This window comes from Musca domestica, unplaced genomic scaffold, assembly GCF_030504385.1.
Source record: "Musca domestica strain aabys unplaced genomic scaffold, Musca_domestica.polishedcontigs.V.1.1 10, whole genome shotgun sequence".
NCBI lineage: Eukaryota > Metazoa > Arthropoda > Insecta > Diptera > Muscidae > Musca > Musca domestica.
The window spans coordinates 19770083-19797625 of NW_026712115.1; the positions used below are offsets into that span (position 1 = coordinate 19770083).

The 27543-nt window shown below is 35.8% G+C and overlaps 1 protein-coding gene across 4 annotated transcripts in view; it reads right to left on the reverse strand.

Moving 5' to 3' along the window:
• LOC101893228 (mucin-2) overlaps positions 1–27543 on the reverse strand; it is a 345912-nt gene that overhangs the window by 288918 nt on the left and 29451 nt on the right. For all 4 annotated transcript variants that reach the window (XM_059127347.1, XM_059127350.1, XM_059127346.1 and 1 more), the window contains one exon: positions 26264–26381. In XM_059127347.1, coding sequence (XP_058983330.1) covers positions 26264–26381 — 118 coding nt within the window. The remainder of the gene's footprint in view (positions 1–26263; positions 26382–27543) is intronic.

Genomic DNA, 27543 nt, shown 5'->3' on the forward strand with positions numbered 1-27543 from the left:
AAATACTTTTGTACGCTTGCAAGCACTATAATGAGCTGTCACTGGAATAATTTTACAGCTGTCGGACGAGTGGCTTAGAAATGACAGCAGCCTGAAGTTGGTTGCAGTTTTTTCATCTCACCATGTACGCCGTATAAAGAGGTGTGGGTGTATTGTAATTGTTTTCCTAATTGTTATGTTCGAAGAGGACAAGTAGATTATTAAGCATGAATGTTAAAAATATTGAAAAGTTTCTGCAAACATTAAATGATATTTTCTTATACATCGCTACTTAATAATTACTTTAAAATATTTTTAATTCTTCAACATTTTTTAACGATCAAAAATTTTAAATTAGGTATGAAATTGAGTATGAAAGACTTTATTATATATGCGGAAGCTGTGGTAAATTAGGGTGGAACAATAAATCTCTGTACTGATCATGTTGATACAAAATCCAAAAATGTGTGTTTGGAAGTCGGATATTTTCGATGGATCAAGTGCATTTATTTTGTTGTTTTTATCCCGCTGAATTTTTAGCGTGTGATAAAAAAATAGATCGCGAGTCGGGCAAGATCATCAATGTGGAGACTTGGGGTTTCTACCACCCTTGTAATAATTGTAGTACGAACTTGAGCTAACATCTAATGCTTGCTTGGGGTCTGAAAATATTTTTGCGTGTCTTCGTTCAGTTCTCTCACGCACCAACTTAAGAACCAAGCAAAGGGCATGAAATATCAACTATTATACTTCCAATCCGTGACTACAAAGAAGTTAAATTGGCACCAAATACCTGACGGACTATCATTAAATTAAAATGAATTTTTTTCTTAAGTTTTTTTTATTTAGCTCAATATTGAATGACAAAAACCTCTGTGCTGGTCCCTACATAAAGAGGATTTTAGTTCTTTTTTTAGCTCAATATTGAATGGAAAAAACCTCTGTGCTGGTCCCTACTTAAAGAGGACATCCTAATGCTGCGGTGTTATACCTCATACCTGGGCGTCTCAACGAATATGAGGAGGCTGGCCATGGTATGGAGGCTATGCCATGGTCGACCCCAGTCCCTTCACGACGACGATGACATATAAAAGAAGAATGCTCTCACACTTTGCCTAATAAATGATAGTCTAGACAAACAGCTATCCGACAAATTATTGACATCATTCCTGTAGACTTCTGGGAAATCCATACCAGGATAATCCATGCCTCAACCTCTAGTCAAGGGTTGGCTCCCAAGGTAGTCGACCTGAATAGTCACAGGAGGGTAGGGCAGAGTCAACTACAGCGGGTGGGCATAAAGATGACTTGTCTGCTGTGTTGACAGGTAGTAAACCAGAAAAAATTAAGAGTATTTTAATTTAATTTTTTTATCAAATTTCAAATGTTCCGTACAAATTTCAAATTTACAAAGAACTCGCTAAATAAAAGTATTTTAATTAAAAATTACGTTTAAGAAGTTTGAAGCCCTTAACTCTACATTTAAACCCAGAATATACGATATGCACTCTTTTGGCGCATGAATTTACTCATATAAAAAATATATTTCTAGAAAAAAGAAACTAATATTCGCTTTTTGGAAGGGCACACTTGCTTCTTTTCAACGTTACTTTCATCTTCTCACACACACTTTAGGCAGGATCGGGCTCTCTTACTCTCTGCCCGAATCTGCTCTACTTGAACATTTTTAAAAATTTTCGGTTTTTTTTTTTTTTTGTAAAAGCTTTCAGAGCTTTAAATTTAGCGAGAGCATGCGTAAAGTTAAAATCAAATTTTAGAATCAAAAAATTCGAATTTCGAAAAAGCATTGATTAAAGTTAAAATTGAGCGCAAGGCAGTAGCCATCCACTGACAAAAAATTGTTACATTCAAATTATATATAAAAAATACAAAAAATGCAACACATTTTCAATTAATTTCTAAATTTTTATGGACCTAAGAGGCTCATATATTCGGAAAGTACTCCTCGAGACCTTTCATTTGTGCCCTGCCTCAAAACCGCTTCTTTCTTAATTTCTGTTCAATGGACCCTTTTATCTGCAATTTCCTTCAAATTGAGCGATAATTTGTCAAAAAATTCGAAAATTTTGAATTCGAAAAAAGTCTGAAATTCTTTTTGCCTATAAGGCCAATATATTCGGAAAGTACTACTCTTTGATTTATATTCTGTGTTTAAATGTAAAGTTAAGTTAAGTTTCACAGTTCTTGTTGAAGTTGGTTATCCGCCACATAACATGCATGTGTTTGAAATAAGTTGGAAGTAATATTTATCAACCCTTGTGAAATGTTTGATTTGTTTTGCACATTTAGTCTTTAAGTTTCCTTTGAAGAATAAAGTTCTCAAACAAGTTATGAGCCTAGTGTTTTTGATTAGAATAATAAAAAGAAAAGATGAGCTCTTCTCTGTATCAAATTGATAAACTTGATGGCACTAATTATGATTCATGGGCGATCCAGATGGAAAGTGTATTGATACACAGCGGCCAATGGCATATTGTCAACGGATCAACAAAGGTGGAATCATTTATAGAAGCCCAAGAGCAAGCAAATTTCCAGATGGAAGATGAGAAGGCTCTGGCAATGTTTTGTCTAAGTGTTAAGTCACCACAGTTAAATTATATAAAAAAAACAGCACGACATCACATCAAGCTTTGACGGCATTGGAAGATGTTTATAAGCCACGAGGACCAATCCGTAAAGTGGCACTATATAAGCAACTCCTTAATCTATCAATGAAAGCAGATGACATGACGCAGCACATAAACAAGTTCACAGAAATTGCTGAAAAATTGTCGGAGATTGGAATAGAAATGCAAAAAGAGTTGCTGAGCATAATATTGCTTTCCAGTCTGTCACAACATTTCGAAAACTTCGTGATTGCTATGGAAACGAGGGACAGTTTACCAACATTAAATGTGCTGAAGCGGAAACTCGAAGAAATAAAGAAAGTAAACGCAGAAAAAATGGAAAGACAACAACGCGCAACAGGCATCAAAACGTATCCCAAGAAAGAAAAAACTAAATTTAAAGAGAAATGTTTTGTGTGTGGTATGGTAGGTCATTACGCCAGCAAATGTGGCAAAGGAAAGAGCAGAAAAAACAACACCAACAACAATCGTTCTCTATGCTTGCCTTGACGGACTCTTTACACAGAAAGTGGCGCAACGCACATATGTGCAACGATCGCAGTATTAAATGTGCTGAAGCAAAAACTCGAAGAAAGGAGAAAAGTAAACGCAAAAAAAATGAAAAGACAACAACGCGCAACAGGCATCAAAACGTATCCCAAGAAAGAAAAAACTAAATTTAAAGAGAAATGCTTTGTGTGTGGTATTGTAGGTCATTACGCCAGCAAATGTGACAAAAGGAAAGATCAGAAAAAACAACACCAACAACAATCGTTCTCTATGCTTGCTTTGACGCGTGTGATTTTTCGTTGCATGTGTAACCCATGTGCAATTAGTGGTATGTGTAATTATTGTTTAACTATTTATAACACTTTTTAATCCATCCCTTTTTAAATGATTCGGCAGAGAGGGTATTCAACTAAAGATTTTTGGGAAAGGCAATAAGTGAGTGTGACTTTAATTTGCTTGAGAATGTTCGACACTTGAAGAGCTACCTTTTCCCAAAAAGTCGTCATATCAAAAAGCTGAAAAAATCAAGTGATCTTTCCTTTCGCCGGAAAGAAATAATGACATGATGGGGGAATTCTCGAATATTTCGCCTTTAAATAATTATAAAACAGATTTAAGAATTAGGTTATTTATTCTTCAAAAATATTTGATGTGATTTAATTTTCAAAGAAAGTTTACGTAGGATTGAAGGCTCACACTTTTTAAATAACAAAAGTATTGAGCATAGTTAAAAATAGCGGGTACAGATTGAAATTATATTTTATATTTTTTGTTGTATAAATTTGGTATAAAATAAATTTAAGTTTATCTTTGTGCTATGTAGTAATTTTTATAAAAAATAGTTAAAAAAATTAAAAAATTAAAATATATGTGTAATTTTTGTCCATATGTGTAATATGTGTTCATCTTCCATGGGTAATATGCATGTGCATGCATATGCATAATGTGTCTAAAGTTTATATGAGCATTTAGACGAGCAGACGTCTAAATGTATTAATGTGCGTGAGTATGTATTGACTTCGACTGAAAAACAACAAATAAATGCTTCGGTTGACAACAATAATGTAAAAATCGAAGTGCAGGCTGGTGAAGAAAGCAACGAGCATGAAGAAACAAGCAGCGATCAGGAAGAAGAAAGCAGCGAACATCAAATTCAACGGCCAAAGTATGGTTCAACATTGAAAGGTACAAGGCGCGATTAGTAGCAAAGGGCTGCAGTCAAAAGTTTGACGTTGACTACAATAAGACCGATTTGCGTTCGTAAATTGTTAGCTGTGGCGGTGGAAGAAGAAATGTATGTGCACGAAGTAGACATTAGTACTGCGTAGCTCAATAGTTAGCTGGTTGACGACCCCTGAGGAACTTCACCCCTCACTGGCAAAATAAATATGGAAGTATTATCAGCATAAACCAACTGATATATCGGTGAACATGCAGTGACCAAAACGCCATACAGCAATTTACGACCCAGCTTGATATGATCCACACGGTCGAAGCCCTTCTCCAAGTCAAGCGGCAAAGGATACAGATCCTGAAATTGGCTCGAATGGCATCAGTGAATTCAAAGTAGTTGCATTTTTTCTGAAGACACACTGCGCAGACGCTTATTTCCAGGCATAAGGATTGGCAGAAGTTGTTAATATGGAGTTAAGCAAACAAATGGGAAGAAAACAACTTCGAAAATTTTCAGAGACAATTAAAACCCGCTACATTGGTCTTAATAGCCGCAAACGCTCACTCTAATTCTACAGCATCAACGCAGCGAAAACTGAAACCAATAGAAACCCGAGATGCCAAGACAGATAAACTGATTAGAAAAAACAACTGATTCATCATTACTAAGTCCAGTAGTGAAGTAGAGTTATGTACGTCACTAAAATGAGCATATATTGCCTCAGTGACTTCAGCATCAATAGAATCACGCTCAAAAGCCTCATGTCCATTTGGTGGTGTATCTTCCACCAACAAGTATTTTCCGTCTACCAAGCAGCAATTCCACAGTCAAACTTTCAGGACTCCAATACTGAATCTTCATACGTAATTGACCTCGAAATAAATAAAGCCACACAACCACCTCTCTGAACAGGACGATGATTTCCGCAACATTTAAAGCCGGATAACTCAACGCTTTTAGAGGGAACCGACGGCATAAAGCATGTTTCGTTTACCCATTACGATTAAAGACTATTTTCATAAATATTTCTCACTTTAGACGTCTTTGCAGATCTTGAAGTAAGATTAAAACTACAGCAATTAACGTGACCAATATTCAAATTAATACTTACTGCATTTGAGGATGAACGAGAAATACATTATAGTGAACAATTTGTCCTAAATTACTAGTGAGTATTTGAATACATAAAGCCGCAAAAATAGTATCTTGAAATTTTTGACATATTAAATGAAACATACAACATACATAAAAAATAAAACTTCTTAAAATGACTACTGAAAAAAGACAACAATGACATATGTATATAACGTTTGTAAAATTAGTAATTATACTACATTTCCGAGCCAGCAACATTAACTTCTTAACCAATGCACAGTGGTCGCTGCCATTGGCCAAAATTCAAAAAATGAAAATCAGATATTTATTGTCAAATGGGTACACATGAACTCTTAAGGGGTTAAGCTTTTTAGAAAACATAATAATCTTGGCTTCATTCCAACGGCCCACTTCGAGAATAGCATCAAAATAGAGAAATTGTAATTAGTTGTTTTTTTCTCAGTGGGATCATTGAATAAGTGGAGTAAAAAATAGAACTGTATTACAAATTAAATACATTTTAAAATGACAAATATGTGCATAATTATTGAAAAGCAAGGTATTGACTTATTTTTAGTGCAGTAATTTGTGTGTTTAGTAGATGGTTGTAATATAGAAGATGTGAGTGTTCTGAGTTGTCTTTAAGATTAATTTTGAAAATAAAATTTGATTTCAGTTAAAGTTTTAACTGTTTTCCCCCCTGAATCCTCCAATGTGATTTTTTCACGCCATTAGTAATGGTCCTAAGATTCTAAAAGTGCTAATTTAACTTTCAGATTTTGTCAGATGTTTATGTTATGCAATGAAGAGTTGCCAAGAAACAGAAGATTGGACTTCGAACGACAGACTTTGACTTTCTTCACAGTCTAAAAACAGAACCATTCAGGAGGGTAATTTTGGCTGTTGGAATGTCATTGTAAACCAGTATATATTTCAGAATCTTCTTACTTTCTCGTAGTCTACGACATTTGAAAACTAGCAAACCGTCGGAATCTCTATAACAGGCTCCTGCAAACTGTGTATAGCCTTCGGCAACCCTTTTATTAAAAAATCAGCCCGGTTCAAATGCATCGTCAGATTACACTCTCATGTCCGACATTTTCTTTCTGATACCAAAATATCCGCATTTCAGCTTTGACAAATATAAACAAACTCCGACTACACGTCAACCATCACCCCATGGATCATAGTCTAATATTCCTCCATACACATCGAGAGCCTCTCTCTCTCTCATTGACGCTGAAGTCTATTAAACAGTTTCTCAAAATTAATCAGATACTTTGGAATTTCCAACCACAGATCCACTACTGAGACGATTTCAAACGGTAAACGAATCAGCAGCAAGATTTCTAGTCTCATAATTGCTACCTCACGAAGGAAGAACGTGCATGCTGATTTGATGGCCATTTGACACTATTTTTCACAGGCCTTGACCAATGCATTTGCAACCCCACACTATATACCACTCGGGAGTTTTCAAATAGAGCAATTGTAAACCCTCACAGATGCCATAACAGCAGGCATTAATGGCGGATACAACAATGCAATTACTTCATCCAAAGCAGTAACGAAAAATGCAGCAAAACAAAAGGCATCCAATACTGAACTCCACACCAATCGATAAACAAACTGACTTCACATTTATTTTGTAGTAATTTCATTTCAAAAGATTTCCATCGAATTCATTATACCCAATTACAACACAGTTAAAATTTAAAATTGGGAATAGTCGAAAATTTATTGATATCGGAATTGATTTTGAATGTTTTTTTTTGTGTTGTATTCTGGTGGCCCGAACGATCCCACGACTCACTTTCGCACACATTTTGCTAAGAGGTTCACGCATACGGTGAAATTCGGTATATAATAATTGATAGTATCTTTTAGATCTAAAAGGAACATTAATTCTGATAGATGAAAATGAGATTAGGTAGTCTGAAGATATCTATATCGAGAATCCCATACAACAGAACCATATTCTAATATAGGTCTAACAAGAGACGTAAATAGCAGTTTTGTTATATATGGATCACAAAATATTTTGGCCCATCGTTCTACAAAACTTAGAACACCATTTGTTTTTTTACTATTGTTATTACATGACGATTGAAATTTAATTGTGGATCCATCAAAAGACCAAGATCAGCAAATTATTCTACAGTTGAATATACATGACAACATTATATTGCAATATCATAGAAGACGATTTGGAGAAGCACTTATGTTTACTTTTGTTTAAATTTAAATCCGTACAATTTAATGTAAACCATTGAAAAGCTTAATCGTTCTGAAGTAAATTAGCTTTTTTCTCCGAACTATGAGAAATTAATAACTTAATATCATCTGCGTACATTAACAATTTCGAATAATTTATGAAATTTGGTAAAGCGTTGATAAATAAAAGAAAAGAACCAGTCCAAGACTTCCTTGGGGAACACCCGATGGAACGTCAACCATTTTGGTAGTTATCCTTCAAACAAAACTAGTAAGATATATTTGCCGAAGATAGTGTTGAATCCTATATAATTTAAATTATATAGTAGGAGTGCCAAAAGCTTTACTAAAATTAGTATAAATAAATTGTGTCAGTTTGATTACGCTGAACAAATTATTTTATTTCTGTTAATGTAAATAGAATGAGATTTGTAGTAGTTGAGAGACCACTACGAACAGTACTTAAGGATTATATTAGGTATGCCATCTGGGACATTTGACCGATTTAAACTACGAAAACAATTGAATACAATGTGACATTGTAGGAAAAGCATGCAAAATTGATCAGTCTGGACAAATTATGAGGATATGAATCTTTGATTGGGCAGTTTTTATTCGAATAGGTTGTGGCAAAAAATTCAGGAATATTGTCGTGACAAAATCTCTATTGTTAAATTTCAGTGCTGAGAGCTTTGATAAAAACCTTTTTTTAGGTTAACAAAATAAATTGCTCGGTTGAAAACGGTTTGATGTATTGTTACGAATATAACTTTAGATTTAAGTTAATTTAGATGAATTCCGTTAATTTAAGAATTTGAATTGTAACGTAAATTTCTACTACGCAGTTTATTTGAATAACTTCACAACAACAACTACTGTATAGATTTTTCTACATCCTTCCATTTCCTCTTTCATTTTCTATTTTGTTGCTGACGTACAATTCTTGTTAAACGTCATCATTGATGATCGCTTAATTCCTCTTTCTTTGTTACCCCCTCGCCTGTGTATGTGTTGTTGTTATTGTTCACTCAATGTAAGTTTGTATGTGTTGTTGTTATTGTTCACTCAATGTAAGTTTGTATGTGTTCGTTGCATTGGTAGATTGTTCGTAATCTAGGCGTTACCAGATCGTCTAGAAACTTCTGTAGCGACAGGCGAGGCTCATATAAATAGGGGAAATGGAAAGGCAGTTAGTCAGTTGTAAATCAGATCGCGAATTGAAACCGTCGAGTAAAGTAAAGTGCAAAGTAAAGTTGTGTGAATAAAATCATTGTAATAATCGTAATCCGAAAGAACCCGCGTTTTATTTGGTACGAGCTGTATTGGGAAATAAAACAACGTCTACACGGGATTAAGTAATATCCAAGAACGTAACAATTGGTGTCAGAAGTGGGATTACGATAATACTACGATGAAGTTTAAGGATCTACGAGTGGAAGACTTGAAGAAGGAACTTAATAAATTGGAATTGTCCTCTACTGGCAACAAGGCTGAACTACAAAAACGTCTGTTGGATGAGTTCGAGCGCCGTGGTATGAACATCGATACATATGAGTTTGACAGTAAGGATGAAGTGGATTTATCGGAAATGGGCGAATCCAACGGTGGGGAAGTCTCGTCAGTAGCTGCCAGGGGTGACGATTTCAGAGAAATGCTAGCCAAAATGTTTGAGGAAAATTTCAGAAGGTTCGAAGAAAATTCGAGAATAACGAACGAGAAACTCGAGTACATTACAGAAGTTATTGGAAGGAGAATGGAAACCGTGGAGGTCCAAATTAAAGAGTTGGATAAGAAAGTGCAGTCGGTTGACGAGAAATTTCTGTCCCACGACCATAGGGTTACAAATCTGGAGAAGAAAATTTCGGAACTGGAAATCAAAGGTGGTCCGGTGCGAGTTCCTGATAACACACTAAAAATCAAACCTCCTGTATTCGACGGCTCTACGTCATTCAATGTTTTCAAGTTACAGTTCGAGACAGTGGCTTCTAGAAATTCGTGGAACGACAGCGACAAAGCGGTTGCACTACTTCTGGCATTGAAGGGCAGTGCTGCTGATGTTATACAGAGTATTCCTGTCGCTTCTAGAAACAACTATGAAGATGTTATTGCTGCACTGGAACGTAAGTACGGTGGCGAACATAAACGAAACATCTACCTTATGGAATTAAGGGGAAGAGTACAGAGGGCAAACGAGACGTTACAAGACTTTGCAGCTGAGGTGGAACGTTTGGTGCTAATGACGTATCCAGGAGAGGATCACCCATTGCTGGACCGTATGAAAATCGAAACCTTTGTGAATGGCATACGTGACCCTGAGATTAAGTATGCAACATATGCGTCACCAAAAGCATCATTTTCCGAAACTGTGTCGTTTGCCCTTGCCCAAGAGACGGCAAGAATAGTGGTTAAGCCCCAGACCCACAAGATTCGCCAACTGGAGACCGAAGGTTGCGAACCCAAATCTCTCGTTAACTCGATCGAAGACGCCATGAGGCGGGTAATAGAAGAGACAAAGTTAGTTGGGATGACTAAGCCCAGGGTTAGATGCTACAACTGCGATAAAGCAGGTCATATTGCGCGCGAATGCAGAGCTAAGCGCAAACGATCCAGGTCATCGTCACCACCTCCAACGAAAGATGGTAGAAGAATGGCCCAACAGTCCACCAATGAGTCACAGTTAAACTAAATCGAGCCAGTCCAGCGGGGCATGAACTGGCTCCCATCGACGATGGCCCCACAATCTCCATAGCAATAGTACAACAGGAAAGTCACAACCTAACAACAACTGGGTACATCAATGGTGATAAGCGAGTTCTGACGTTAGATACTGGCGCATCAAAGTCCATCGTAAGATCAGATCTGGTAAAGGGAAAAATAACGCAACTTAATGGAGTCAGACTGCGCACAGCAACGGGGGAGCCCGCGGCAGTACACGGAAAGATTACCCTGAGACTAACTATTGCCAATAAATCGGAGAATTACGAGTTTATAGTTGCCGATATCGTAGACGAAGTGATAATAGGCGCAGATTTTATGATTGCCTTTGGTATCAATCTGGATATGAAAGAACGTGTGATGACCTGGTCTAACGTCGAAATTCCGTTAAACGTGGGCTACGATGAAAGTACACCCATTAGACGTCTGACCACGGACCATCCAGAGATAATACCGCCCTGTGCCGAAGCAATAATATGGGTACCAACGAATGGAGATTGTGGAGCCGAGAAGTTGTGGGTGGTGGAACCAGCAGAAAACAGAAACAGTAACATCCTAATAGCGAATGCCCTGGTGAAAAGCAACAAGGACGGATTAATTCCTGTTAGAGTTTTGAACCTGTCAAACAAGCAAGAGCAAATTTGCCAATTTTCCGATGTTGGACAATGCACACCAGCTGAAGGTGTAGTTAATTTGGAAACTAGCACCGAAAAGCCAGCTGCCATGGAGAAGAAGCACCTCGACGGCTACATAAAAGAGTGGACACACCAATTATCACCTTCCGAGAGGAACAAGGCTAAGCAGCTATTATGGAAATATGCCTCTACCTTTGCGTTGACAAAAGAGCACCAAGGAAGAACATCAGTGGTGAAGCATGAAATCAATACAGCAGACGCGAGACCCATTAAACAGCCTCCAAGAAGTGTTCCCCTGGCAAAAAGAGACGAGGTTCAGAAGCTGATAAGTGAAATGGAAAAGAGTGGTGTAATAGAACCATCGTCAAGTCCATGGTGCTCCCCAGTGGTCTTGGTCAAGAAGAAAGACGGAAGCACCCGATTTTGTGTGGACTACAGAAAGTTGAATGATGTCACCAAGAAAGACAGCTATCCGCTCCCAAGAATCGACGACACATTGGACACATTAGCCGTGACGTCATGGTTCTCCACCCTCGACCTGCAGAGTGGGTACTGGCAAGTAGAGATCGCCGAGAAAGATAAGGAGAAAACAGCGTTTGGCGTAAATGGGGGTCTCTGGCAGTTCAATGTCATGCCATTCGGACTCTGCAACGCCCCGGCTACATTTGAAAGGCTGATGGAGCGCGTGTTAAAAGGGCTGCAGTGGAAGTCGTGCCTCATATACCTGGATGACATCATAGTCATGGGACGCAACTTCGACGAACACATCAAGAACTTAAAGGATGTTCTACAGCAGCTTTCGTCTTCAGGCCTCAAGCTGAACCCAAAGAAGTGCAGTCTCTTCCAACGAGAGGTGAAGTTCCTGGGGCACCACGTGACGCCGGAGGGCATATCGACGGATAAGGAGAAAATTCAAGCCGTCAGAGATTGGCCGCAGCCCCGAAATCTCCATGAGCTGCGAAGCTTTCTGGGTCTCTGCACATACTACCGTCGATTTGTCCAAAATTTTGCCAACATCGCCGCCTGTCTACACCGTTTGACGCAAAAAGGCCAGAGGTTTCAGTGGGGCAACGACCAGGAGGAGGCATTCAGAAAGCTCAAAGACATGCTATGCAGAGCCCCCATTTTGGCATACCCTATACCTGGCGGCAAGTTTGTCCTGGACACAGACGCAAGTGCGTGCGGCATCGGTGGCGTCCTTTCCCAGGAAATCGACGGACAGGAAAAAGTCATCGGGTACTACAGCCGGACATTGTCGAAACCTGAGAGGAATTACTGTGTGACGAGGAGAGAGCTGCTTGCTGTCCTTGAGTGCGTTAAACACTTCCACAAATACCTATATGGCCAGCATTTCCTGCTGAGGACCGACCACGCTGCTCTCCAATGGTTACTGCAGTTTAAGAATCCGGAAGGTCAACTAGCCCGTTGGATCGAGAGGCTCCAGAGTTATGACTTCAGAATCGAGCACAGAAAAGGCGGAAAACACGGTAATGCTGATGCCCTGTCTCGTCGGCCATGCAAAGTAGAATGCAAGCACTGCTCAAAGGCTGAGAATAAAGAGAATATCGTTGATGTCCGACTATTGCAATTTGAGTCGGGTGAAGATTGGTCGACGGAACAACGAAGAGATCCCATTCTGGGCAAAGTAATTTCGGCCATAGAAACGGGCAAACGACCTAGTCGCAAAGAAATTACCTCCGAAAGCCCTCTTTTAAAATCCTATTGGGCCCAGTGGGACAGTCTACTTATAATAGATGGTTGCCTATATCGCAAATGGGAAAGTGAGGACGGTAAATCTCACCGGAACTTGATCGTCGTCCCAGACTCCAAAATAAGAGATGTCTTGTCGGAGTTTCACGATGGGCCAAGTGGAGGACATCTTGGCATAGCAAAAACCGCTGAAAAGGTAAAGCAGAGATTCTACTGGGTCGGCTGTCAAAAATCCATTGCCGACTGGATCGCCAATTGTGAAAGGTGCATAAGAGCTAAAGGTCCAACACGGAAGAGTCGAGGCTACATGCAGCAGTATAATTCAGGAGCCCCTTTTGAAAGAATCGCAATGGATGTAGCTGGACCATTCCCAACCAGCGACTCTGGGAACCGGTATGTCTTAGTGGTCATGGATTACTTCAGTAAATGGCCAGAGGTTTATGCTATCCCAAATCAAGAAGCCAGGACAATTGTGGATGTGTTCAGCAAAAATTGGATTTGTCGCTATGGTGTTCCATCTGAGGTTCATTCCGATCAAGGGAGGAATTTTGAATCAGCGATCTTCAAGGAAATGTGTGACTCCTACGGAATCAAGAAAACCAGAACGACGCCCCTACATCCACAATCAGATGGCATGGTGGAAAGATTCAATCGCACCCTGGAAGAACATCTACGGAAAGTGGTGGACAGTGGCCAACGAGACTGGGATGAGCATATTCCCAAGTTTTTACTGGCTTATAGATCGGCCATTCATGATTCCACATCCCGGACCCCAGCCAAAGTTCTGTTCGGAAATGAATTAAAGCTACCTGGCGATTTGATATTCGGCGCTACCCCAAACGACGATGAAGACAGTCAAAACTCTTTTAGTAAAGTCCACGATGCAGTCCGACATCGAATAAAAATGGTTAGCAACCGCATGAAGGCAAGGTACGATCGAGCGGCAAATACCGATGGGTTTCAAGAAGGGCAACTGGTACTATTGTTCAACCCACAACGAAAGAAAGGACTATGCCCCAAATTACAAACGCACTGGGAAGGACCCTACAAGATTGTCACGAAAATAAATGACGTCGTTTATCGCATCCAGAGGAGCGACAGTCCCAGGTCGAAGATGAAAGTTGTACATTTGGAGCGGCTGACCCCCTACGGAACGGGAACTGTGCCTATTCGGGACGAACAGGCTTAAGCGGGGGGCAATGTTACGAATATAACTTTAGATTTAAGTTAATTTAGATGAATTCCGTTAATTTAAGAATTTGAATTGTAACGTAAATTTCTACTACGCAGTTTATTTGAATAACTTCACAACAACAACTACTGTATAGATTTTTCTACATCCTTCCATTTCCTCTTTCATTTTCTATTTTGTTGCTGACGTACAATTCTTGTTAAACGTCATCATTGATGATCGCTTAATTCCTCTTTCTTTGTTACCCCCTCGCCTGTGTATGTGTTGTTGTTATTGTTCACTCAATGTAAGTTTGTATGTGTTGTTGTTATTGTTCACTCAATGTAAGTTTGTATGTGTTCGTTGCATTGGTAGATTGTTCGTAATCTAGGCGTTACCAGATCGTCTAGAAACTTCTGTAGCGACAGGCGAGGCTCATATAAATAGGGGAAATGGAAAGGCAGTTAGTCAGTTGTAAATCAGATCGCGAATTGAAACCGTCGAGTAAAGTAAAGTGCAAAGTAAAGTTGTGTGAATAAAATCATTGTAATAATCGTAATCCGAAAGAACCCGCGTTTTATTTGGTACGAGCTGTATTGGGAAATAAAACAACGTCTACACGGGATTAAGTAATATCCAAGAACGTAACAGTATTGATAGATCTTGCTTTTCCCCCTTTTTTATTTTTAATCTTGTCAAGCTAAATAGTATACAACCTAGGAGACTCTAGGGTATATTTAGACCTAGCAACTAAGTAGTTGGTATAGTCAACATTTAAGGCTGATGTTTAGATTTTGCGAAAAAGTTAATTTTTAGACTTTTTTAAACTTGGTTCCTCGTGTGTTACCCGTGGATATTTATTGGAATTTTCTATTGTAACGATAGAAACACTCTCCAATGTAAATTTATTTAAAATATCATAAAACTCATCAATTCCATATCCAAGTCCAGTATGACTATTACGGCCAGTTTTAAATGTATAGGACTAGAATTTCTTCAATTACATAACTGTGAGTCATGGAGATATATAAAGTTGTATGATATATCTTCAGGAGTGCATATGGGAGAAATTCAAAATACTATCTATTTGATGAAGATTTATGTCATAAAATCGATTAATAACTTCGGACAAGGATTCAGAGCTTCAGGCATTAGAAGCCACCTAAGGAAAGGCATATTAAAATCACCAAGAACCAAAATGCAATATGAATCTTTAATTTTTTTCAGCGATTAACAATTTATTGCTGATTAATGTTGATTGTGATAATGAGGGTGGAGTATAAGAACAAGTTAAAAAGGAATTTAAATTTGCCCAATTTAACGAAAACCCCAATACGAGAAGAACCATTTAGATCAATAGAGTGAGTGGCATCAGTTACAATAAGGACGCCACCACCTTTTTTACAAACACGATCTTTTCTAAATATTTGATATTTCACTATTTAATATAGATGTTTTTAACGAAGTTAATTCGTTATAATAAAAACAAGTATTGTAATGTTTGGGTTAATTTTGTGGAAGGCTCTTTACATTCTGCCAACCAATGCAAGAATAGTTATTCAGTTTTTTTTTTTTTTTGCAATGAGTCTGATCTTAGAAGCAAATTAGCTAAATTATCGAATATCTCCAGAAATTCTTTAATAAATGCCCTATCAGCCCACAGTTCTTTTAAAATTAGTTGTGAAAAAAAAAAAACATTTTCAAGCACAACGTCGAGAGCCATACATAATGGTTTTTGAACAGGTTGGGTGGTAAGGTAATGCCACCCAACGGAACATCCCCAGGTATGGTTGACTGTTAATCTGGTTCCACTTCAGTGACAGGGTTTTGAAATAACAAAATATTTTTAATTATGTTGTTGCAAAATAGGCTGAATCCCATTCTTGTTAATTTTATATATATTTCTCCTATGATTTTTTTACCAAAATGTCGATCGTAGACTCAATAGAAGAGAAACAAAACAATTAAATTATTTCGGCTTTTCCTCTAAATTTTACAACCGTTACACAACCTGAACGAAATATGCATAACCATGTATGTTAGTTTTATCTGTTACAGCAAAAACCCTTCGTCGACGGTGACTTGTCTATTAATAGAGTTGGCATTTTATTTGGGATACCGTAGTTAAAATGTACCCGTTAATATTGTACACAATTGATACAGGAGTAGATGGTAATATTTATTATGTTATGTTTATGTTCCAAACTTTTATGACTGCTTTAACGTTTGCGTGTTTAATGCTGAATGATGACCGTACTAACGGGATTAAAAAACATTGCAAATGTTTTTTATGTTTCCAATTAATTTCTCGAATGAAATTGTATATATTGTAAATAAAGTAATTCAACATTATAATAAATAATTTAGTTGATGCAAAAATTTAGATTTTCAAGCAAAATTCCTAAATAATATATAAAGTTTTATCATTTCGGAGGGGATCCGGGTCCCTTGCGCCTTACCCTGGTTACGTCGTTGCCATCTGATATGACTTTACACATGATAGTGGTAAGCGAAACATGGCCGTCAGTTCCTTCAAAAGGGTTGAGTCATCGGGCTTTAAATGTTGCCGATTCAGACAGGTGGTGGTGTGGCTTTATTTATTTCGAGGTCAATAAGGTACAAAATTTTGTTTAAAAGCAGCCAGTATGGGAATGCTGAAAGTTTATTTGTGGAATTGCTGTTTGGTAAACAACAGAAGATACTTGTTGGTGTGATATATCATCCGAACGGAAATTTTGAGGTATTTGAGCGTGATATTAGTGAACTGGTGGTTCAGTAATTCGTAGTAGACTTAGTGTGCCCATAAAGCACAATATGCTCCCAAATTCTGTGGGTAACTATACTTTACTCCTGGACTATTTTTGCCCTCAGTAATGATGATGTCCTGCTAAAACAACTTAGCTCAGTCCAGAAGTTCTATGGCAAAAGTCCATAAAGGTAACAACCTTCATCAACCCGGACATTGAAGAGGAACCATATTAGCAGTCTATAAACAACAAAAAACAAAAAGAAAAAAAAAAACAAAAATATATTAAAAAATTATGGCTTGAGAGAGATTTGATAATCTAACCTAAATATTTCAAACGGTGTCCTTATTGCAGTTGATATATATCTATATCTTTGTCTATATATATATCTATATCTATGTCTATATATATATATCTATGTCTATATATATATATATATATATATATATATATATATATATATATATATATATATATATATATGTATATATATATATATATATATATATATATATATATATATATATATATATATATATATATATATATATATATATATATATATATATATATATATATATATATATATATATATATATATATATATATATATATATATATATATATATATATATATATATATATATATATATATATATATATATATATATATATATATATATATATATATATATATATATATATATATATATATATATATATATATATATATATATATATATATATATATATATATATATATATATATATATATATATATATATATATATATATATATATATATATATATATATATATATATATATATATATATATATATATATATATATATATATATATATATATATATACGACGAAAATCCGAAATTATAAAACCATACTTATTTTTTAGGAATTTTTGCATCAACTAAATTATTTATTATAATGTTTTTTTATTAATTTTTATTTTTTTATTTATTTAATTTATTGAATCTTTCATATATTTAATGAAAATAACAATAAGTTTTCATATCTTATATACTAATATTTTTTATAGGGAGGTTGTCAATACAATCACCCCATATTTTTTTCATGCTTTAATTATTAATTATTCATTTTTTTATGATATAGATGTGTGTTATTTTGTGGGCTTGTGGATACAGTTATATCCGTAAATTAATTGAGTAGGTACTTAAGATTAGCTTAGATACAGTTATATCTAAGTGGATCGCGGACTACATAAATAGTCTTACGGATATAATGTTTCTTTGTTTAGATACAGTTATATCTAATCATCCCGCGGACTACAGTAATAGTCTTTTCGATTTCTTCACAGAAGCAGCTTCCAATTTAGCATACTACTACCTGTAGAAGTATAACAGTGGGCGACGTTCAATTGGCCAGACAAGAGCTGAAAATAATGAGAGAGTAAGACAAAAAAATAAACTATATGATAGAAAGAGTGCCACGTCTGCGCAGTCTATCGTGTCCTCCGAATAGTAGGAGTTGGCGGGTCAAGCTATTTGGGTGCTCGGATAGTTTGTTTAAGTACTTTCGGCAAAGCTTCTTTATTTCTTCTTTAACAGTAAGTATATTTAGGTCCTTGTGGATGTTTGCGTTCCTTATGTACCATGGTGCACCTGTAATAGATCGAAGAATATTCGACTGTCTTCTTTGTAGTTTACTTACGTTAGAGGCACTAGCTGTGCCCCAGAGCTTATATAATAGGACTTTATATTCTAATTTAATAGAAGAACGTATACCAATTAACCACTCAAGATTGGCCTTTTTTAGTTTAATTTGTGTGATTTTTGCATCGATGTGTTGCTTCCATGTAAGTCTTCGGTCCAGGTGCATTCCGAGATATTTTACGGTATCTTTCTGTGGAACTTGAGTATTAAAGATTTTTATCGTGGGGCAAAGTTCACGTCTTAGAGCAAAAGTAACATGTATGCAGTTGCTTGCATTTACCGATATTCTCCATTTTGTCAGCCAATTTTCGAGAAGATATACATGGTATTGTAGTTTTTCCGACGCAATCAGAGGATCTTTGTGTATGCTAATGAAAGCAGTATCATCAGCAAACGTTGTGGTTAGAGTTTCATTAGTTGTGGGCATATCGGCAGTAAATAACACGTACAGAATTGGTCCTAAGATACTACCCTGTGGGACGCCAGCCAATATTTTTCTCGAATTTGAAAGTATGTCTTTCGATTTAACAACAAACGTACGATTTGACAAATAACTACAAAAAAGTTTATGAGTGTTTTTATGTAGAGTTTCACAAATTTTGTATAGAATTCTAAGATGCCAGACTCTGTCAAACGCTTGGCAATTGTCTATAAATAACGCGGAGCAGTATTCCTTCCTTTCGAATGCCATTCTAATGTTTGTGACTATGCGGTGCACTTGCCCAATAGTACTGTGGTCCTTACGGAAGCCGAATTGGTGGTCGGAGATACTATTGCTACTTGTAATATGGGGAGTTAACTTCCTTAGTAATGTTTTTTCGAACAGCTTTGAGAGTATAGATAAAAGACTGATGGGTCTATACGATTTTAACTGCGTTGGATCTTTTCCAGGTTTCGGAATCATTACTATTTCAGATTCTTTTCATACAGACGAAGAATGCTGTTAAATATAAATAACAATAGTTTAACGGCCGGTGTTGGTAATTTCTTGAGCATGTTTGGAGTAATTCTATCTTTACCCGGGAATTTTTTTAGATTCATCGATGCTATAGAACTTTCGATTTCTTTTAGAGAAAATCGTATTGGATTCGGAACAATGTCGTCAATTAAAGGTTGAACAACTGTCGATGGTCCGGGATTTGGGGTAAATACAGATTCAAGGTGTTCGGCAAATGCGTTTACTTTTTCTTCTGTAGTTCTTGCCCAAGTCCTATTTTCTAGGCGAATTGGAGATTCGTGGGCGATAGGTCTTTTCAAGTTTTTTGTGGCTTTCCATAAGCTGTAGTCAGTTTTCTCTGTGGGATCCAGGTTATTTAGGAATATTTTTAGGTTTCGCTCTTCATTTAATCTGAGTGCTTGTTGTACGAGTTTTTCACATTCTATTACTTTTTTCGAAACCTAGGTGAGCGGTGCTTCTGCCATTCTCTTCTGGCCTTCCTTTTATCAGACACGAGTTTTCGAATGGTCGATGGATTGTAGGAATTATTTTCTAGTTTAGAACATTTAGTGGGAGGAGCAACATTGACAGCGGTGTTGACTATCGAAGCAAATATTTTAACTGCATTGTCAATTTCTTCTCCGGACTTTAGAGGAGTGTTAGAATTCACATGTGTACTGACATATTTTTTGTACTTCATCCAGTTTGTATATCTATTTGGTAGATAATCCGGGGAAGTTGCGAGTTGAACATCATTTAATGTTATTATAGTTGGGGAATGGTCTGACGACAAGTCAAACGAGGGTACCACGGACATTTGTTCCCTCTTAATATTCTTTGTTACCGCAAAGTCAATTAAGTCAGGACGTTTTTGTAGGTCTGAAGGCCAGTAAGTAGGCTGGCCAGTAGATAACACGTCCAGTTTAGCGGACGAAATGGAGTTTAAAAGCTGTCTTCCTCTGGGTGTAATAAGTCTAGATCCGCAGGAGGTGTTTTGGCATTATAATCTCCAGCTGCAATGAATCTACTACCAAGAGATGAGAAAAAGTGTGCGAATTCGTCTTTGCTTATACTATGTCTCGGAGGACAATATATAGCAGATATAGCTGTATTCGTTGAAGATAGTGCAACTGTTGTAGCTTGTAGGTGGTCAAACTTATGTTCTGGCATGGGGTAATGCTGAATTTTATTAGCAATTATCACCGCGGTGCCGCAAGCTCTCCCACTAGGGTGTTTAGTGTCGTATGTACTGTAACCGTTTATTCTAAAACAGTTTCTAGACGTGAAATGAGTTTCAGATACCAGTAAAATGTGTATGTTGAGTAAGTGAATAAAGTTTTCGACCTCGTGTTTATGTTGGCTTAAGCCGTTTGCGTTCCAAAAACAGATTCGAATTTTATCTATTTTTGTTTTAAAACTATTTGCATAATCATAGATTGACTTCTCACAATTTCTTGCATCATGCTTTGCATATTTGTCATAAAAGAATTCATGGTGACGATTAGTTTTTCGATAGATGATTCTATATTTGAATTTTTATAGTTGGGTGAGTCATTTCTCAAAATATCAGAATATAAGTATTGCATATTCTGTGAGGGGAGATTGTTATTAGGAGCGGTGGTTTCGTTCCTCTTGTTTAGCTCAGGGAACTCAGCTGATTTGATCGTGGATTTTCCCGTACCCGGTAGCTTGCAGGCTTTTTTGCGGCTAAGCTAGATTTTGTTAAGTGGATATATACAGGACATGCTCTGTAGTTTGCAGTATGATTTCCACCGCAATTGCTGCACTTTTTGACGCTTGGGTAAGTTTTGGGATGTGGGCATTCCGATGATTTGTGGAGGTCACCAAAGTAACAGAAACCGATAGCAATTTGCAATACGTTTTGGTATGCCCATACTCTTGGCAGTTTGTACATTGTGGTTGGCCTTTTTTTTTGAGGTTCTTCAATTTTCACACCGCGATTACAAAGAAGTCGAAGGCTATAAATTGGATGAAATTGACCCTTTTTCTTTAGTTGCGAAGATTCGTATGTTAGTTCTACTTCAAACATAGGTTGCGGAACTTTATCTTTATTGAAAATGTTGATGATAGACTTTGTTTCGAATCCTTCTGTTGCGAGAGCATCTTTTATGTCCTCTATGGGTGTAGAACTATGAAGCCCTTTAATGACGACGACTAGTCCTTTTTAGCTCTTGATCTTGATTGAGGTGTAATAATTCTTCTCAGAATCCAGAGCACGAACTAGGTCCTTATGTGACTCAGTATAATTTTTTTTTCGTCTCTTGGAGATTTCCTCTCTTAAGAGATACCACTTGTAAATTAGGTTTACCCAATATTTGGGAGAGTTTGTTCACAAGATTGTTTGTAGTTTCTTCGCAAAGATATAGTGGGGGAGGTTTTTGGGATCTAACCAGTTGTATCATTTCATCAGTCTCGTTATTCGAGCCGAGAATTGACAATCTGTTCTTACGGTCTTACTTTTGGGTTTTAGCTTTTGGTTCCTTGGTTGGAGTTCTAGAACTAGCCTTTCGCTTTGTTACTAAGACATATCGGTCCATGCCTGGAGGAACTTTGTTTTGCTTCTTATTTTTTTCAAGAGACGCATACTTACTTAAAGCGATAGTTTCTTGATGTACAATCGCATCGTGTGATAGCACCTTTATAGAATCTATTTTGGGCGAGTTTACATTGTTTTGTTTATATGACATTTCTCTTGTTTCGTTGGGAGTAGTCTCACCTGGCAAGTTTTTGTCATGAAAAACTCTCGGCGATGCAGATTTAGAACGGCTCTGGTGTTTAGCTGTAAGATACCTGCTTTCGTGGCATTTTGGCGAGGTTGAGCTGAAATCTGTCGACGTCAACTTAAGGAATACGTTTTGCCCGTTCTCACTTACATTTCTCTCTTCCATATGACTTGTTGTGTTAACACTATAACAAACCGATTTATGTGATTGGGGAAAAATAATAAATATTACCATCTTTCTCCAATAACAAATATGCCTTCTTGTTACGAAAATAACAATATAAACAGCACGATCTACTCCTGTATCAATTGTGTACAATATTAACGGGTACATTTTAACTACGGTATCCCAAATAAAATGTCAACACTGTTCTATTAATGGACAAGTCACCGTCGACGAAGGGTTTTTGCTGTAACAGACAAAACTAACTTACATGGTTATGCATATTTCGTTCAGGTTGTGTAACGGTTGTAAAATTTAGAGGAAAAGCCGAAATAATTTAATTTTTTTGTTTCTCTTCTATTGAGTTTACGATCGAAATTTTCGTACAAAAATCATAGGAGAAATATATATAAAATTAACAATAATGGGATTCAGCCTATTTTGCAACAACAACATAATTAAAAATGTTTTATTTCAAAATAAATAGAATTTTTACCATTACCCATAAAGGTAACAGAATTCATAAACCCTGACATTGAAGTGGAACCAGATTAACAGTCTATAAACAACACAAAAAAGATTAATGTTACAACAACAACCATACCTGAGGATGTTCCATTGGGTGGCATTACCTTACCACCCAACCTGTTCAAAAACCATTATGTATGGCTCTCGACGTTGTGCCTGAAAATGTTTTTTTTACAATTAATTGTAAAAGAATTGAGGGGTGAGAGGGCATTTATTAAAGAATTTCTGGGGAGATCCGACAATTTAGCAAATTTGCTTCTAAGATCAGACTCATTGCCCAAAAGAAACTGAATAACTATTCTTGCATTGGTTGGCAGAATTTAAAGAGCCTTCCACAAAATTAACCCAAATATTACAATACTTGTTTTTATTATAACTAATTAGCTTTCTCTAAGACTTCGTTGAAAACATCTATATTAAATAGCGAAATATCAAATATTTAGAAAAAATCGTGTTTGTAAAAAACGTGTTGGCATCCTTATTGTAACTGATGGCACTCTATTGATCTAAATGATTTTTCTCATATAGAGTTTATTTGGGTTTTCATTAATTTGGTCAAATTGAAATTCCTTTTTAACTTGTTATTATACTCCACCCTCATTATCACAATCAACATTATTCAGCAATAAATTGTTAATCACTGAAAAAATTAAAGATTCATATTGCATTTTGATTCTTGGTGATTTTAATATGCCTTCCCTTAGGCGGCTTCTGATGCCTGAAGCTCTGAATCCTTGCCCGAAGTTAATAATCGATTTTGTAACATCATCTTCTTTATATATATATATATATATATATATATATATATATATATATATATATATATATATATATATATATATATATATATATATATATATATATATATATATATATATATATATATATATATATATATTATATATATTATTCCGTCATGCAGCCACTGTTCGATTTGCTCTTCTACAACATGTTGATCGCTGAGAGGAATTCTACGAGGTCTCTGAAAAACTGGTATATCATCGGACAAAATGATCTTCATTTCGGTTGGCGATGGCTGAATTCTCTTTGGTTCGTAAGAAGTTACTATTTCTCTTACTTTATGGCTATTTTCTTTACTCAAATGCCCTAAATCAACATTTATCTTATTCGACTTTAATGTAAAACAAAGAGATTCAAAATCATCTCCAAGTTGCGACAAAAACCCATCACTTCCTTCATCCCTAGCCTTATGCTGTTTCCTCAATGTTGCGCCATCTGACGTCATTTCTATATCAACATATTGTAAAATATCATTTCCAAGCGCTGCTGTGTAAACAAAATTGTCAGCAATAAAAAATTGAATCCTGAGGTCAATATTGTCTACATTCACATTTGCATAAAAATATCCCACCGTTACGAGGGTATAATCTCCGGCTGTTGTGAACTTGCGCTCTTCTTTTGTAAATTCTAATATGTCCAATTTTTTGAAGATGTCTGTGCGAATAATAGAAATATCGCTACCCGTATCAATTATAGCTGAACATTTTATGCCTTTTATATTTAGTTCTTTAAAATTGCGATTATGAACAGGCAATTTTATTTTCTCAACTACATTTTTAACTTCTTGGTGTGCTTTCTTTTTTTACATGAATTTGCTTTATGACCTGATTCCCCACATTTAAAACATATTATGCTATTATCCTTACAATCGTTTGCTAAATGACCTATTTCTCCACACTTGAAACACCTTTTTTGCATTTTTACTTCACGAGATACATTTTCCTCTTTGAACTTCGGAGTAAACTTTGAGGTTGTTGCCTGGTAAGTTGGGCCCCTAATTTGTTCGTATATGTGCATTTTTTCTTTTAAATCGCTTATTCTTTTGGCTTGATATAGGATACTCTTTCCTAATTTTGAATCTGGAATACCCTCTATGAAATATTGCATGATACTCATTTAATCGATCGAAATTGGGATTCCTATCTCCATGAGTGCGTGTAGATATTCCCGAAGACTCTCTCCATTTTTCTTTTTGCGGGTTTTCAGCAATCTATGTACCTCAATACTGGACAATGTTGTACCAATCAATAATCAACAGCTCTTTCAGTTGGAACCAATTTCGTATACGTGAGTTGCATCGAACAAACATTCGAGCTGCACCTTTTTGCAATTGTTTACAATAAATAAATTTTTGTATGTCATTCCAACCTAAAGTTTCTGCATTTTCTTCAAAGTCATCCAACCAATGATTAATATTAATACTGTCTGTACCTGAAAATGGTGTAAATGAATCTTCTACATCTCTTAATGTAAAAAGACTTCTGCACTGTGCTGGCTTGGGTACATTACATGAAGCGGCGTCATCGCAGTCCGATTCTGAATTATAAGCAACAAGTTTATAATGCTCTAACAGTCGTTGCTGCAAATCCGCCCGATTTCCTTCTGATGTTAAGCTCAATGTTTCTAACTCGTTTTTTAGGTCATTTAGTGTCATACCTAATATTGTCTTTATGTCCATACTGAATATTGTAATGTTTAAACTTGAAATGTAAAAATATAATATGTATGTTATAAAATTATTAGAAGGGAAATTCAATTTTCTTAAATATATAAACTCTTCAAAAGTAAGATTAAACTCTGAATAAATTAATATTTACACATACACATATTAATATTTACACATACAATAACAGTAGTTCTCAAACTATATACATATGATTTTCAAACTTAAATATGATTTTCAACTTTAAAACCTTCAAACTTTAACAATAAGAAATTTTAATAGAAATAGAGAATTCTCAAACTGCATTTGCAAAGCTAGTACTTTATAGTTTGGGAGCCACTAAATGCAACTTTTAATTTTAAAGCTTTAGCAAATTTTCAAACCAAGTGTAATACTGATTATAGTTCCCAAACATTAAAGCTTCTGTACTAAACTAAAACTTTTAGGGATATTTCACGTCAACTTTACAAAAAGCTTTAGAACTTAACTCAAAAATTTAAATTTTAAAGAAATCGTTAAAGAATTTAAAATTAAAATTCATAGCTTAACTTAAAGCTCCAGACACGCCATATTTTCCTCGTCTCGAAAAATTGTTGAAAATTTAAAATAAAAAAGCTTAAAGCTGCTACCACGCCATAATCTCTCGCTTTCTCTTTCGTTCTAAAGCCTTGCATTTACGCCTTCCACTCTGTGTGATAAAATAAGGTTTGTTTTCACTCACTGATTATTTTTGCTCTCTTGTGCTTGGGTGCGATTGCGTTGTTTTTGTGTGTATATTGAAATGATCAATAGTTATTATCAATAGATGTATGACTTAATGGTCATTACTATTGTGTTATTGTGCAAGCACCCACGCTTTTATGTTTCACTTGCGTCTTTATGCAAAATGTTTCTCAAAAAGTTTGGGAGCCACTAAATGCAACTTTTAATTTTAAAGCTTTACCAAATTTTCAAACCAAATGTAATACTGATTATATATATATATATATATATATATATATATATATATATATATATATATATATATATATATATATATATATATATATATATATATATATATATTGCAAAGTGTTCCTTCTTCACATACGCTTCTGTATCTTCACATAAATACAATACGGTGATACCTTTGACAAAAAAAATTAATATTGTTCTCTTACCTGCATTTTTGAATACGCCATTTAATTTATTCTGTTCTTGGGAATTAGAAGAACTATTTCGGTCTGCGTATATATGTATATGAAAAATTCCTTCGTCTATCCTAGCACGGCTAAGTATCTGAAAATATGAATCATAATATGATAAGCTTCACATTTCTGCAAAATCCGAATTGATTAAATTTTAAAAACTGCATATCATCTGTCTACACGGCAAAATTATATATGGTAATACTAATATCATGACATTCAAAAAAGTTTTTCATTCATTATTATATTGACACATCTAACTTTGACAATTTATAATGCAAATTCCGTTCCATAGTACCCATATTGTTCCGGCAGAATAAAGTGTAACCCTGCTGTTTCATTTAGGATTGAATTGAATATAACAATTTCTTGGTCATTGTTTTGGTCGTTAATTAAAAAAATGTACGCGTAACGGTTTATTACAACATTGCGCTAGTGCCTTGGGCATTTTAGCGAGTAATTAGTTGTCAGTTGTTTTGCTGCCTCTTTAGACATCAAGTAAGAATTTAGCTGTCATTCGGACAGACAACTCCCGCAATATCGTTTGCAAGCACATATCGATGTGCATAAATAGGCATATTGTTGCCCAAGGTAATATCGTTACCAGCAAAACTAGCAATAAACAGTTCAATTTTATATTAAGAAAACCTCTTGTGTTTTATTTATTTTTAACATTCGTCGTTGTATTCCCATCGGAGGAGCCCCTCTGAGCTCAACATTTGATCCAATCGAACCGGAAATTCCAGCACTCTTAGATGCCTTTGAAATACAAAATACAGTCCATTATTCTTGCATAACAATGTACGTACACTATTTTCAAGCGAGCTCGCGTTATTAAATTACCGGGGCAACAACAAGACAATCGGTTTTGTTTAGGTACAAACGTCGTTTTACAACGTCACATCTTTCGTTTGTGTTTTGTTTTCCGCCAATCGTTTGTTGCTTGCATTCGGTAATATTATAATCAAAACTAGAATCGAAATTAAATTTCTTGGATTAATGTTTTGCTAATATTGTTTGTTTTGGTTAATAAAAAAACATTTCATTTTGTTGATACCAGGTTTAAAAATTCGGCTACTTTAACGGGCAGTAGCCAGAGATCATCTGGAGTGAGTTGGGTAGGTTTGGATGTGCAATTAAAGAGATGCAGCGTATTGTGCGGGCCTGTATCACACGCCGGACAGACGTCACGTAGATCTTCATCAATTCGTGCCGAATACAAATTGAGAAGACCCTGGTTTGTCTAGGCAGCT